General features: G+C 54.7%; 1 protein-coding gene across 1 annotated transcript; it reads left to right on the top strand.

The window, feature by feature from the left end:
* The first annotated feature begins 8 nt into the window (after nt 1-8).
* Nucleotides 9-9,214, top strand: AMER3 (APC membrane recruitment protein 3). The gene is made up of 2 exons (XM_017887213.1): nt 9-115; nt 6,069-9,214. Exon 2 carries the CDS (start codon nt 6,088-6,090, stop codon nt 8,671-8,673), a length of 2,586 nt encoding a protein of 861 aa, XP_017742702.1. The 5' UTR covers nt 9-115; nt 6,069-6,087; the 3' UTR covers nt 8,674-9,214.
* The last annotated feature ends 2,494 nt before the right edge of the window (nt 9,215-11,708 follow it).

Below are 11,708 nucleotides of genomic sequence, written 5' to 3'. Positions count from 1 at the left end.
TCCAGGCCTCGGCGCGCGGCGCCGGGAGCTGACCGTGGTGCTGAGCGCGGCTCGCGATCCACGCGGTGCCCTACCCTGTCGCGGCCGCGCCCTGCTGGACCGCCGGCCCCCAGCGGTGAGTCGCCACGGCCCCGAGAGGCTGCGTCGGTCCTGCCCCGCGGATGTGGACCCTGGGGGGAGGGCGAGGATTGGGGAATTTGGTGCGTTCTCTGGCGCGATGGACGGGCTGAGTGCAGGAAGCAGGGTCGACACCCTCCACCCGGTGGTGCCCGGCGCAGTCAGGGGCCTGGGGGCGGTGACCCTTTTAGGTCTGGGCTAGGGAAACGAAGAGACCCTCCGCCCGCGGATGCAGGAGCTGGGGAGAGCCATTATGGCCGTGAGGCCCATCTCCTTGCCCCTGGGCAGTCCAGAGTCGCCCTCCGAGGACGTGGGCCAGGACCTTCCCTCCCCAGAGGGCCCTTTGTCTCCCCAACGTGGGGGCTGGGTGGCTTGGTGGTGCTCTCACAGCAGATTCTATTTCTGCTTTATTCTCCATTCCCACCCCCAACCCCCCCTCCCCAGAGCACGGTCGCTTTCCCTCCCCACAGTGGCCCTCACTCCAGCCCTCCCATGACAAGGCAGACTACTACTGAGAACGCTGTTGCCCCATAGCTCTGCCACCAGCCCAGTTTCCAGAGGTTCCTGGGCCTGCGCTTTTTTATCACCATACACTCCTTTGTATCGCACTGCTGCGACTTTCCTACATACTGGGGAAGACATAGAAAATACCAAAACTATTAGCCAAACGTTTTATGTCTCAAGGCGTTTCTGTGGCATGTGTATTCCTCCAGGGTTTTTATTTTGCTCCATGAAATCAAACACCCAGACACTTTCATGTTAAGAAAGGAAAGAAAGGCACAGAATTACCTTCTCAAAGTAAAAAGGAAAAGCTGGGCAGCTAAGCCTGAGTTCATCATGTAGAAAAGCAACCAGTATAATAACTTCGTTTGCCCAATTTGCAATAAATTCATGTCTGTGTGTGCTGTGTAAAGCACTGTGATGGGAGGTGCACAGCCACAGGAGTCTCTGCCACCACCTTCTCTCCCCTAAACCCTGCTTGGGCTCCTAACTCGCCTCCGTATCTCCACTGTCCATTTTCACCTGCATCTTTGAAAATGAGAATTGGCCCCTGTCACTTGCCCTGGAAGGCTGGCTCACCGTGGCTTGCAGATAAAAGCAGGGCCCTCACTGAGAACTCAGGTCAGGTGTGGTGTGCGCAGCCCATCTCCAGGCCTCATCCCTCTGGCTTGCTGCTCTGGCCACTTGAGCCGCTCTGGCCACTGGAGCTGCTTTCAGATCCTTAAATATTCTCCTTCTCTTGCGCCTTGGGGTTTTTCTGAAGGGTGTTCTGTCTGCCTGGAATATGCGTCCAGTGTCTTTTGCCTAGCTGTCCTCTTCTGTCTTTTAGGGTTTGGTTTAAATATCACATCCCTGTAACAGAATTACTTAAGTAAATACATTGTGTGGTCTTTGTTCCCACGGAACTTGCAAGTTCATCTTAGAGATGAAAGACTCAGCCCAGGGCCCTGGTGTCTTAGAAAATGATGCACATAGGCCGGGAGTGGTGGCTTGCTTACACCTGTAATCCCAGCACTTTGGGAGGCCGAGAGTGGTGGCTTACACCTGTAATCCCAGCACTTTGGGAGGCCGAGGCGGGAGGATCATGAAGTCAGGAGATCAAGACCATCCTGGTCAACATGATTAAACCCCATCTCTACTAAAATTTTTAAAAAATTAGATGGGCATGGTGGTATGCTCCTGTAGTCCCAGCTATTCAGGAGGCTGAAGCAGGGGAATCGCTTGAACCCAGAAGGCGGAGGTTGCAGTGAGCTGAGATCATGCCACTGCACTCCAACCTGGAGACAGAGCAAGACTCCATCTCAAAATAAAAAAATAGGAATAAGTGGCCGGGCGCGGTGGCTCAAGCCTGTAATCCCAGCACTTTGAGAGGCCGAGATGGGCGGATCACGAGGTCAGGAGATCGAGACCATCCTGGCTAACACGGTGAAACCCCGTCTCTACTAAAATACAAAACTAGCTGGGCGAGGTGGCGGGCGACTGTAGTCCCAGCTACTCGGGAGGCTGAGGCAGGAGAATGGCGTAAACCCGGGAGGCAGAGCTTGCAGTGAGCTGAGATCCGGCCACTGCACTCCAGTCCAGGCGACAGAGCGAGACTCCGCCTCAAAAAAAAAAAAAAAAAAAAAAAAAAAAAAAAAAAAAAAAAAAATAGGAATAAGTAATAAAAAAGAATATGATGCACATAATAAAAAAAATTAGCTGGGCGTGGTGGCACACGCCTGTAGTCCCTACGACTCAGGAGGCTGAGGCAGGAGAATCACTTGAACCCAGGAGGCGGAGGTTGTAGTGAGCCGAGATCCGCCACTGCACTCCAGACTGGGCGACAGAGCAAGACTCTGTCTCAAAGAAAAAAAAGAAATAAATAAAGAAAAAGACAAACAAACTAAAAGAAAATGATTCACATAAACTGTATCACAGAATTAAAATCTCAGAGTCTGCATCCTGTTTAGGGAACTTAGGTATAAACATTTGACAAAGATGTCTCAAATATAAAATAGTGCATTTAATTAAGTAATAGCTCACCGCCTGCTATAGCTGGAGTCCCGGAACTTAAAAGAATTTTCAAGCTCGTTGGGGAGTGAGACCAAGCACCAGAATGAATAGTTGGTGGTTGCTGAGCCCCGCAGACAAGAAGGCACCCAGAGGGTAGGGACAGGTCTGAGCCCTTCTTGGGGGAAGGATATGGCACTTGTGGGAGTGGACCTGTCATGTTTCTTGCTGGGGTTCCACTGACGGGTCTTTAGCCACAGGGTTACAAAACAGTGTGCATTTTTGCAACTGAGAACCTGGGCACATTTGGCCTCTGCCCTCAGGCAGTGACAAGGCCAGCATCTGGCTGTCCACATAAATCCCACTCTGCCCCCAGAGAACTGTCACAGGAGTTGACTTCTCAGCCTGCCTCCAGCCAAGCAGTGGGCCCTCCAACTACCCAGGGAGTTCCCACTCCCATCATAGGTCACACATTTCCAAAGAGACAGGTTCCGATAAAATATTTTAATATGGATTTGGACTGGACCAAACACAGACTAGAGTTCATGGGATGCTCCAGTATTGGTGCACCTCTGGTTCATCATTCTGTGTCCTGTGTTATTGTCCTGTCTCTATGCAAAGTGCTCAATCAACTCAGAAGATGGGCTTGGCATTGTTAGTGTCACTGAGTCCGGCCATCTATAGCAATGACAGCTATTTTAAAGGATCATTTTTCAAGTTCAGAGTGGAGTGAAATTTCCAACTGTTCATGATTTTAAATCAGTTGACTGTTATGAGAACTGAGAAACTGGTAGTTTTATTTATAGACATCTACATCAAATAAAACATTTTTGTTCTTGCAGTTGCAAAATTCTGCACACAGTGAAATAATCCTTGCTGTGCCTGGCTGAAGTTATTTCCAATAGAATGTCAATCAAGATTTTTTCCAAAACATAGAAAAGAATAAGGGAAATAGAGATCTCATCATGAATATTTCCAAAATTTCCTGCCATGGGAATTATTATTACCTTCAATTATAATTTTTCTAAATTTGTGTGAGCTACCCTTCTTGCTTTTAATCTTCACTTTCATTGTGTTTTACAATATTTTTCATGAAAACACATTTATTATTCTACTTTTAGATTTCCCACAAAAGAGTCTGAGCTGTTGGTTTATAGGCTGTCAGGTTCAGCATCAGATAGACCTGAGTTCAGATCCCAACTCTGTCACTTAACACCTGTGTGACGTGGGTCAGTTCATTGACTTCTCTGAATCTGAATTTATCCTTTGTAAAATGGGGGTTACAATCGTTTGCCCCTCATACGGTAATGGGCCAAGCTGTCCATCTGGTTAGGTGGGTGGAACCAAGACTCCAGCCAGGGTCATCTGAGCCACAGTTTGGAGAGTAAGCCCTGCGCTGTGTGCGGCAAAGCCCGGCAGAGCTGGGGAGGCCTTATCACGGCTGCAAAGGATTGTGCCGAGCGGAAAGTCTGCAGGTGCAGGGTGGGTAAGGCTTAGGCATGCACCATCTGGCATGAGGCCGAAAAGCCAGTGTGGCTGCTCAGGGCACTCTCCCTCTGCCCAGGGTGCCACCAGCAACAGCTGAACTGCAGCCAGAGCCCAGCCCAGGTTCTGTGGCTCTCCTGGCATGGTGCCTGCTTCTTCTCATCCTCCAACCAAAAGTCTGAGGTGCTCCTCCAAGGGGAGGAAGCACTTCCCTCAGGTGGGAGCCGGTGGAGGCTGATCGGCTTGACCCTGCCAGCCCCTGCAGTGCCAGCTCTTCCACCCCTTCCCATCTTCTTGGCCTCAACGTGCCCACTGGGCTATGAGGCAGCCCCTCGCCCTCTGGGTCCTCAAGAAGAAGCATTTCAGGGTCTCTGGCAGGTAGCTGCAAGGCTTGCTTGGGGTGGGGTAAGAAAGACATACAGGCTGATGGAGCCCCAGGTCATGTTCATGCCCTGCTGCAGGCTTCCTCACAGCCAGGAACTGGGGGATCAGTGCAGGGCTGCCTCTGGGTAGTCCTTATGGAGGGGCGAAGGAGCCAGCCACAGTTTCTCCCTGGCCAGGACTGACTGTCAGGCCACTCATTACCAAGACAGGTGGAGACCCTGGCAGACAGGGGTGTTTTGGGTGAAAGGAGCAGGCTGAGTCCAGGGCCATGAGGACATGGTGAGGGGAACAGAGGGGAGGGGCTCAGTCTGCCCTCCCTTCCTGGGTACTGAAGGTCTCTACAACACACCCCAAGGCAGCATGTTTGAAACTAAACCCTAGCTCTTCTTTCACCTTGGCTCAGCTCCCTCCTCCTCCCCTCATTGCCCTCCTCCCGCTGCCCCGTGCTGTCCCTGCCTGCTTCTCTCTCCCTGCTGTCGCTGAACCCTGGCGTTCTTCCCTTTGGAAGACCCTACTACGTTACCCCTACAGCCTCCACCTGCCTTGCTCCCCATCCTCAGGCCTCTGGCAAGTACTCTTTGCTCATAACTCATTTTTTCTGTCCTCCACTCAGAGGTCAGATGCATGGCCCCAGACCGCCAACTTCATTAAAGTCCCTGCTTCCACCCACCCCTCGGAAGATGGCTGTAGCTCCCCACTGATTTCAGGGTAAGGCCGGTTGCCCTAGCTGGGCCGGGACAGTCAGTTGGCAAGCACTGCTGCCACCTGTCCACCTCCATGCCCAGGGCGGATCCCAAGACCTTTTCCCATTGAACTCAGACCGGGCATCAGAAACCTTCTCTGGATGGCACTGCAGGCTTCAGTATGCCTCAGTGATGTGTGCACAAAAGGTGGTGGCTGCCTACCCTTGCAGCCCTGCCTGCCCACCCTGTGTCCCATGCTCACCTCCCACCACGATGCTCTGGTTCCTCTCTGTCCATGCTCTGCATGCACCGTGAGGTGCTGGGCTGTGTCTTGCCTGATGGCCTCTGTAGATGGAGTCTTGCCCACCCCGCCCCCATAGGCACACAGTCCTGGAGTTTGCAGTATGCACGCCCCCACAGCCCCAGCCGAGGGCCAGCTGCCTTCAGCCCAGAAGGCAGGCAGGCGTGGGTGTCCCTTTAGCTGCCTGATGAAGGAGGCAACTGCTCTAATTGGATCGTCCACCCGTCTACTCAGAAGGGCCGTGACACACACTCCTAAGGACAGGCTGCAGGTACAATAGGAGCTGTGTGTAGAATGCCGGGCACTCTGCACAGAACACGGGAGTCTGAATGGGCCAAATGAGCTAAAAGGGGGATTGGGAGAGTCAAACACTCATGGGTGCAGCAATCACCAGGCCCCAGGCAGTTCTCATTTTGGCTCCTACTGTGTGCCGTTGTCTACAAATGCAGGAGCAGTGAGTGGGCGTGGTGGGGCTGCTGCTATCTTGCTCCCCCGCCTGCAAGGAGGCCCCTACAGAGAGCCAGCTGTGTGAGAGGGGTAGGCAGGGTTTTCCAGAGCCCAGGGTCCTCCCGTCTATGATATTGAGTGCCTCCTGCTTTCCTCCACAGCCACCGGGGCACTGGCAGCATGGAGCTGAAGAGAGGAAAGACCTTCATCAAGTCCAGCCTGCAGGTTTCCCATGAGAAACCCCCAGACCCAGCAGCCGTGGCTCCCGCCAGGGAGGGGGCAGGCCCCTGGTCAGTCCTGCCAGGAGGGCAGCAGAGGCCCCACAGTGAGAAGGGCCCCCAAGCCAGCCCTAGTGCCCAAGAATACGACAGATGCCCCAACAGAGGGGCACAGCCGGACCCCAAAGGGGTACCCGCAGGCCTCTGTGGAGCCACCATCAAACCCGTGCGAAAGAGCAAGACTCACGACAGCGTGTCTGGAGCAGGCAGGGCCACGGCTGCCACAGGGCAGTTGGTGGGCAGTGCAAGCTTCCCGGGCTCCCCGGGCAGCCGGCGCATGATTGACTACCGCCACTTTGTGCCCCAGATGCCCTTCGTGCCGGCTGTGGCCAAGAGCATCCCCAGGAAGAGGATTTCCCTGAAAAGGCCCAAGAAGTGCTTTCGGAACCTATTCCACATTCGCAGAAACAAGACTGAGGACTTGGCTTCGCTGGCGGCTGAGGGGAAAAGTCTGCCCTCCCCAGGGGACCCATCAGACCCTGGGGGCCGGCAAAGCAAAGCCTTCCTCCCCCCGGGTGAGGGGCTGGGGCTGGACAGCCTGTGCCAGGACCTGTCGGACAGCGAGCTCCTAGCTGATGCATCGTTTGGTCTATGCAGGGCCCTGTGTGAGGACGTGGCCTCGCTCCAGAGCTTTGACTCACTCACGGGTTGTGGGGAGGTCTTTGCAGATGAGAGCTCGGTGCCATCCCTGGAGCTGAATGAGGGCCCGGAGAGCCCAACCCAGGCAGCTGAGGGCCTGGAGAGCAAGGTTCTCAGGGGCCCCCTCCAAGGCAGTGTGGAGCAGCTGGCCTCGCCCGCCCAGAATGAAGCCTCCGACTTCACCAGGTTCTGGGACAGTGTGAATCGCTCAGTGCGGCAGCAGCAGCGTGCCCTGCTAGGCCCGTGGCTTTTGGGCCCCCAGGGCACAGACAGGGACCAATCTCGGCTGGACACAGCTGGGCTCGCTGAGCTGCCCCTCTGTCCCTGCAGGGACCCTCGCAGCGGCTCCAAAGCCAGCTCCATCGACACAGGCACCCCCAAGAGCGAGCAGCCCGAATCCGTGTCCACGAGTGACGAGGGCTACTATGATTCCTTCTCGCCAGGACTTGAGGAGGACAAGAAGGAAGCTGAGAGCCCAGGCACTCCCGCCGCCACCTTCCCACGGGACAGCTACAGTGGGGACGCCCTCTATGAGCTCTTCCATGACCCCAGCGAGGGTCCTGTTGGCCCCAGCCAAGATGATGACCTGTGCGTGTCTGAGAGTCTGTCAGGGCCGGCCCTGGGGACGCCACTGTCCATGTGCAGCTTCCGAGTGGGGGCCGAGGAGAACTTGGCCCCAGCACCAGGCCCTGACCTGCTCAGCCAGGGCTTCCTACAGAGCTCCTGGAAGGGCAAGGAGTGCCTGCTGAAGTTGTGTGACACTGAGCTCGCCATCACCATGGGCATCGTCAGCTGGCTGCGCCGAGGCCCCACGCCCCGTGCCCCACCCACCCCTGGGCAGCCTGCAGCTCCATCTGGTCCCCAGGGAGCCCCAAGGGCACCCACAGAGAAGTTGGGGGGCAGGGAGGGCCTGGCCTCAGATGCAGGCGGGGCAACGGTTTGCTCAGCACCCAGCAGGCAGGAGCTGTGGGCACACACGGGCACCACAGACCTGCTTACCAGAGAGAACAAGGCCCTCGGGGTGGCCACACAGGGGACTGGCACACTGTCCAGGGATGACTCTCGAGAGGAAGGGACACGAAGTCACTCTGAAGACTTGTTTTCCTCTGTGGAGTCTGCAGCCACTTCGACAGCAGATACTTCCAGTGAAAACAAGGCCCCAATCCCTTCTGCCTGGCCCTGCTCCCAGAAGGAGCCTGGGCCACCAGGGGTCCTGGGGTGTTTCCGAGGTCCCTGGAGGCCAGGTCACGGGGGTGGCACTCTAGATGCAGAGCCCATGCTGGCAGGCTGTGTGGCCCGCGCGGCAGCCCTGAAGATCAGCTCAAACGACCAGCCCCCGGCTGCATGGCCTCCAAGGCAAGACGTGGGCAGTGGGCTCTTTGGGCAGCGCCGGTCCAGGGGCCCCGACATTCTGGAGCAGAAACAGTCCAGCAGTTCCGCCAGCATGACCACTGTCCATGGCCTACCCTACTCGGCCAGCACACAGGACCAGAGGTGTCGAGATCATGTCCAGGACCTGAGCTGGCTCAGAGTGGAGCCCCCCGGGCTGGGTGTCCAGGCCTGGGCCTCTGTGGAGGACAAGCCCCTGCAGCTCAGCACAGCAGCTGTGGAGCAGGTGGCATACAGCAGAAAGCTGGACTCTGAGCCCCCATCAGCCCCTGCGGCCCAGTGGAGTCCCCAGGGCCACCATCCAGAAAGCCTGGGCCTCACTTTGAACCGCCAGCGGGAAGGGGGGGTCTCTGCGAGTGCCCCAGAATGCCGCTGCAGCCTCTTGGCCCGTGAGGCCCTCCTCTGTGGCCAGCCAGAAGTGGGGGCCTCCAGACCAGCCGTGGCAGAGCCTCATCTGTAGGACAGGCTCACACACACCAGGAGCTGCATGTGTCTTCATGACCACTTACAGAAGAGCCTAGGACTCAAGTCTCTATCTTTGGTCCCTGATGTGGGGACTGTGTTGGGGGGAGGGGGTGGCAGGACTCAGGCATGCAGAGGGCAACATGTTCATGTGGAGGCATCCTTGCCTGAACCCACCAGCTCAGGCAGCCCACCGCCCCCACCACCAAAGAGAGCACGAAGCTGCGGCCACCTAGCTGCTCCTCATGCAGGGGCTGGAGAGAGGGGCTGGGGCTTGAAACTGATGGGAAGAAAGAGCTGCACCTTGTACATGGGAAGCAGAGAGCCAGTGACTCTGCCCAGGGATTGTGTGTGGGAATCCCAAAAGACACAGTCCCAAATGCTATGGTCCCAAGTGTTGAGAATCCAAAATATTAAAATTACTCTAAAATCCAAAAATCACAATCCCAAAAGATCTAAATCCTAAAAATATAATTCTGGGAAACTTTTTAAAAGATATTTACAGGCCGGGCACAGTGGCTCAAGCCTGTAATCCCAGCACTTTGGGAGGCCGAGGCGGGTGGATCACGAGGTCAGGAGATCAAGACCATCCTGGCTAACACGGTGAAACCCCGTCTCTAATAAAAAAATACAAAAATCTAGCCGGGCGAGGTGGCGGGCGCCTGTAGTCCCAGCTACTCGGGAGGCTGAGGCAGGAGAATGGCGGGAACTCGGGGGGCGGAGCTTGCAGTGAGCTGAGATCTGGCCACTGCCCTCCAGCCTGGGGACAAGGAGAGACCCCATCCCAAAAAAAAAAAAAAAAAGATATTTACATTTTAAAAGGATTTGAGAAACAGAAAAACAACAGAACACATCATCAGCCACTTTACACAATAAAATAGGCAATAAGACATATTTTTGCAAGCATAAACTCTCAGGTATACTAATGACAGTTACACAGGTGTGAGTTATTAGCAGACAAATTATATTCATAAACAGGTCAAAATGGGAAATGCATACATGCACATCACTATGCTTGGTAACTGCGTGCACCCGACTTGATATCTGCAGTCACGTCATGACCAGCAACCCATCTTTTGATGAAGTCATTCTATGATGCGTCACCACCACACACGTAGTTGCCCAAAGAGCGGAGATGGCAAGAACTTTCATCTCTCACAAACACAGATGTACAAAAATTACATCTCTTCATTCATGGAGGAAGTTTTGATGTTTTTATACACACGCACAACACTTACACACACAGTCAACCTGGGATGCCAGCAGGGTGGCTCAGGCCGAAAGCCTCAGGACCCAGGAGGCCATGGGTGTAAGTCCCAGAGTCCAAAGGCCAGCGAGCCTGGAGCTCTGATGTCAAGGCAGTGGAAGAAAAGGCTGTCCCGGCTCCGAGAGAGACCAGTTCGCCTTCTGTATTTGTTCCCTCTGGGCCTCAGCAGATCGGACGCTGCCCACCAACATTGAGGGTGGATCTTCCCCACCTAGGCCCCTCAGACTCACACACTCATCTCTGGAAACACCTCACAGACACGCCCAAAATAATGATCTCGCAGGTCTCTAGGTCTCCCTTAACCCAGTCAAGTCCACACCCAAAAGAAGTCCGCAGGTCCACCCCTTGTCAACCTGGCATCCGTCTGCATCCCCTTCAACCATTCTCAGTCTCCAAATAAGGCCCTAAGCAAGGTCGTAGCTCCACCCAACATGATGCCACTATCCCGGGATTGTGATTTTCAAGACTTTAGATGTCAGGGATTTGAAACTTTAGAGATTTGTGTCTTTCAATATTTCAATGTTGGGGACCAGTGTTTGGGATTGTATCTTTCAGAATAATGATCCACACTTATGTGAAGACTGTGAGGCTCAGGATGGGAGACAGATGGGGGAGCCGACCTTAGGAGGGCCCACTGAACCAGCCTCAGTCTGGCCCCAGTCTGGCCTACTTGCTGCCCCAGGACGGGTGGCTACAACATGCTGAGGGCCTGAAGGGCACCTCCTCAGGAACACTGTATTACCCTGTTTTGTGTTGCTATAAAGGATAACTGTGACCAGGTCATTTATGAAGTAAAGAAGTTTATTTGGCTTGTGATTCTGCAGGCTGTACAGGCATGGCACCAGCATCTGCTGCTTTTTTTTGTTTTGTTTTTCTTTCTTTTTTTTTGAGACAGGGTCTCACTCTGTTGCCCAGGTGGGAATGGGAGTGCAATGGCACGGCCTTGGCTCACTGCAGCCTCTACCTCCTGGGCTCAAGCAATCCTCCCATCTCAGCCTCCCAAGTAGCTGGGACTACAGGTGTGCGCCACCATGCCCGGCTGATTTTTCTATTTTTTTGCAGAGACGGGTTTTCACCATGTTGCCCAGGCTGGTCTCAAATTCCTCAGCTAAAATGATCCATGCATCTTAGCCTCCCAAATTGCTGGTTTACAGGCGTGAGCCAGCCAGCATCATGCATCCCTGTGCAGCCCTGCCAGGGCTGGCTGGACCCTCCCACCGTTGTTGATGGGCAGTGCTGGATTATTTGTCACGAGTCATCCCCTACAAACAATGATTTCCCTCCGCTTGCACTCTCTAACTAGAGCCATGGATGGCCAAATGCTCTTTGGGAAGAAGCCAGTGGATTCTCCTCGGCTCTGCCTGCAAGTAACAAAGGCTTTTGACTCCACCCCCTCCACACTGTCAGATTGCCATTCCCCTTCAGGAAAACTTCGAATGGGGCGGTGGACCTCACTCCCCAAAATGTCACAACACACATGCAGCACCCCAACATTCAGAACCATGAAGGGCGAAGGTGGCTGATGTCTGTAGGAGGGACAGGTGTCCGCCCTGGCCCAGTGTCAGGCCAGCAGGTGCAGGCACAGATGGGCCATCCACATTCTCCAGGATTAGCTTCTACCTCAACCAGCACATCTCAGCAAGATGCCAGGATGGGGCTCCACAGGCAGCCGTGAAATGGGTTTCTGGAGGAAGGACCAGCACAAGAAAAGGGGTCAGTCAGGTCACAGGCAAACTGCTAGGGAAATCCCATCTCATGCAGGGCTC

The sequence above is a fragment of the Rhinopithecus bieti genome, unplaced genomic scaffold (assembly GCF_001698545.2).
Source record: "Rhinopithecus bieti isolate Rb0 unplaced genomic scaffold, ASM169854v2 scaffold_17222, whole genome shotgun sequence".
Taxonomy (NCBI): Eukaryota; Metazoa; Chordata; class Mammalia; order Primates; family Cercopithecidae; genus Rhinopithecus; species Rhinopithecus bieti.
The sequence above is the reverse complement of the archived record's forward strand: the minus strand, read 5'-3'. Positions and strand labels throughout refer to the sequence as shown.

Bases quoted from the DNA above. Each gene is read 5' to 3' on its own strand.
- AMER3 (XM_017887213.1), top strand. From the start codon at position 6,088: ATGGAGCTGAAGAGAGGAAAGACCTTCATCAAGTCCAGCCTGCAGGTT.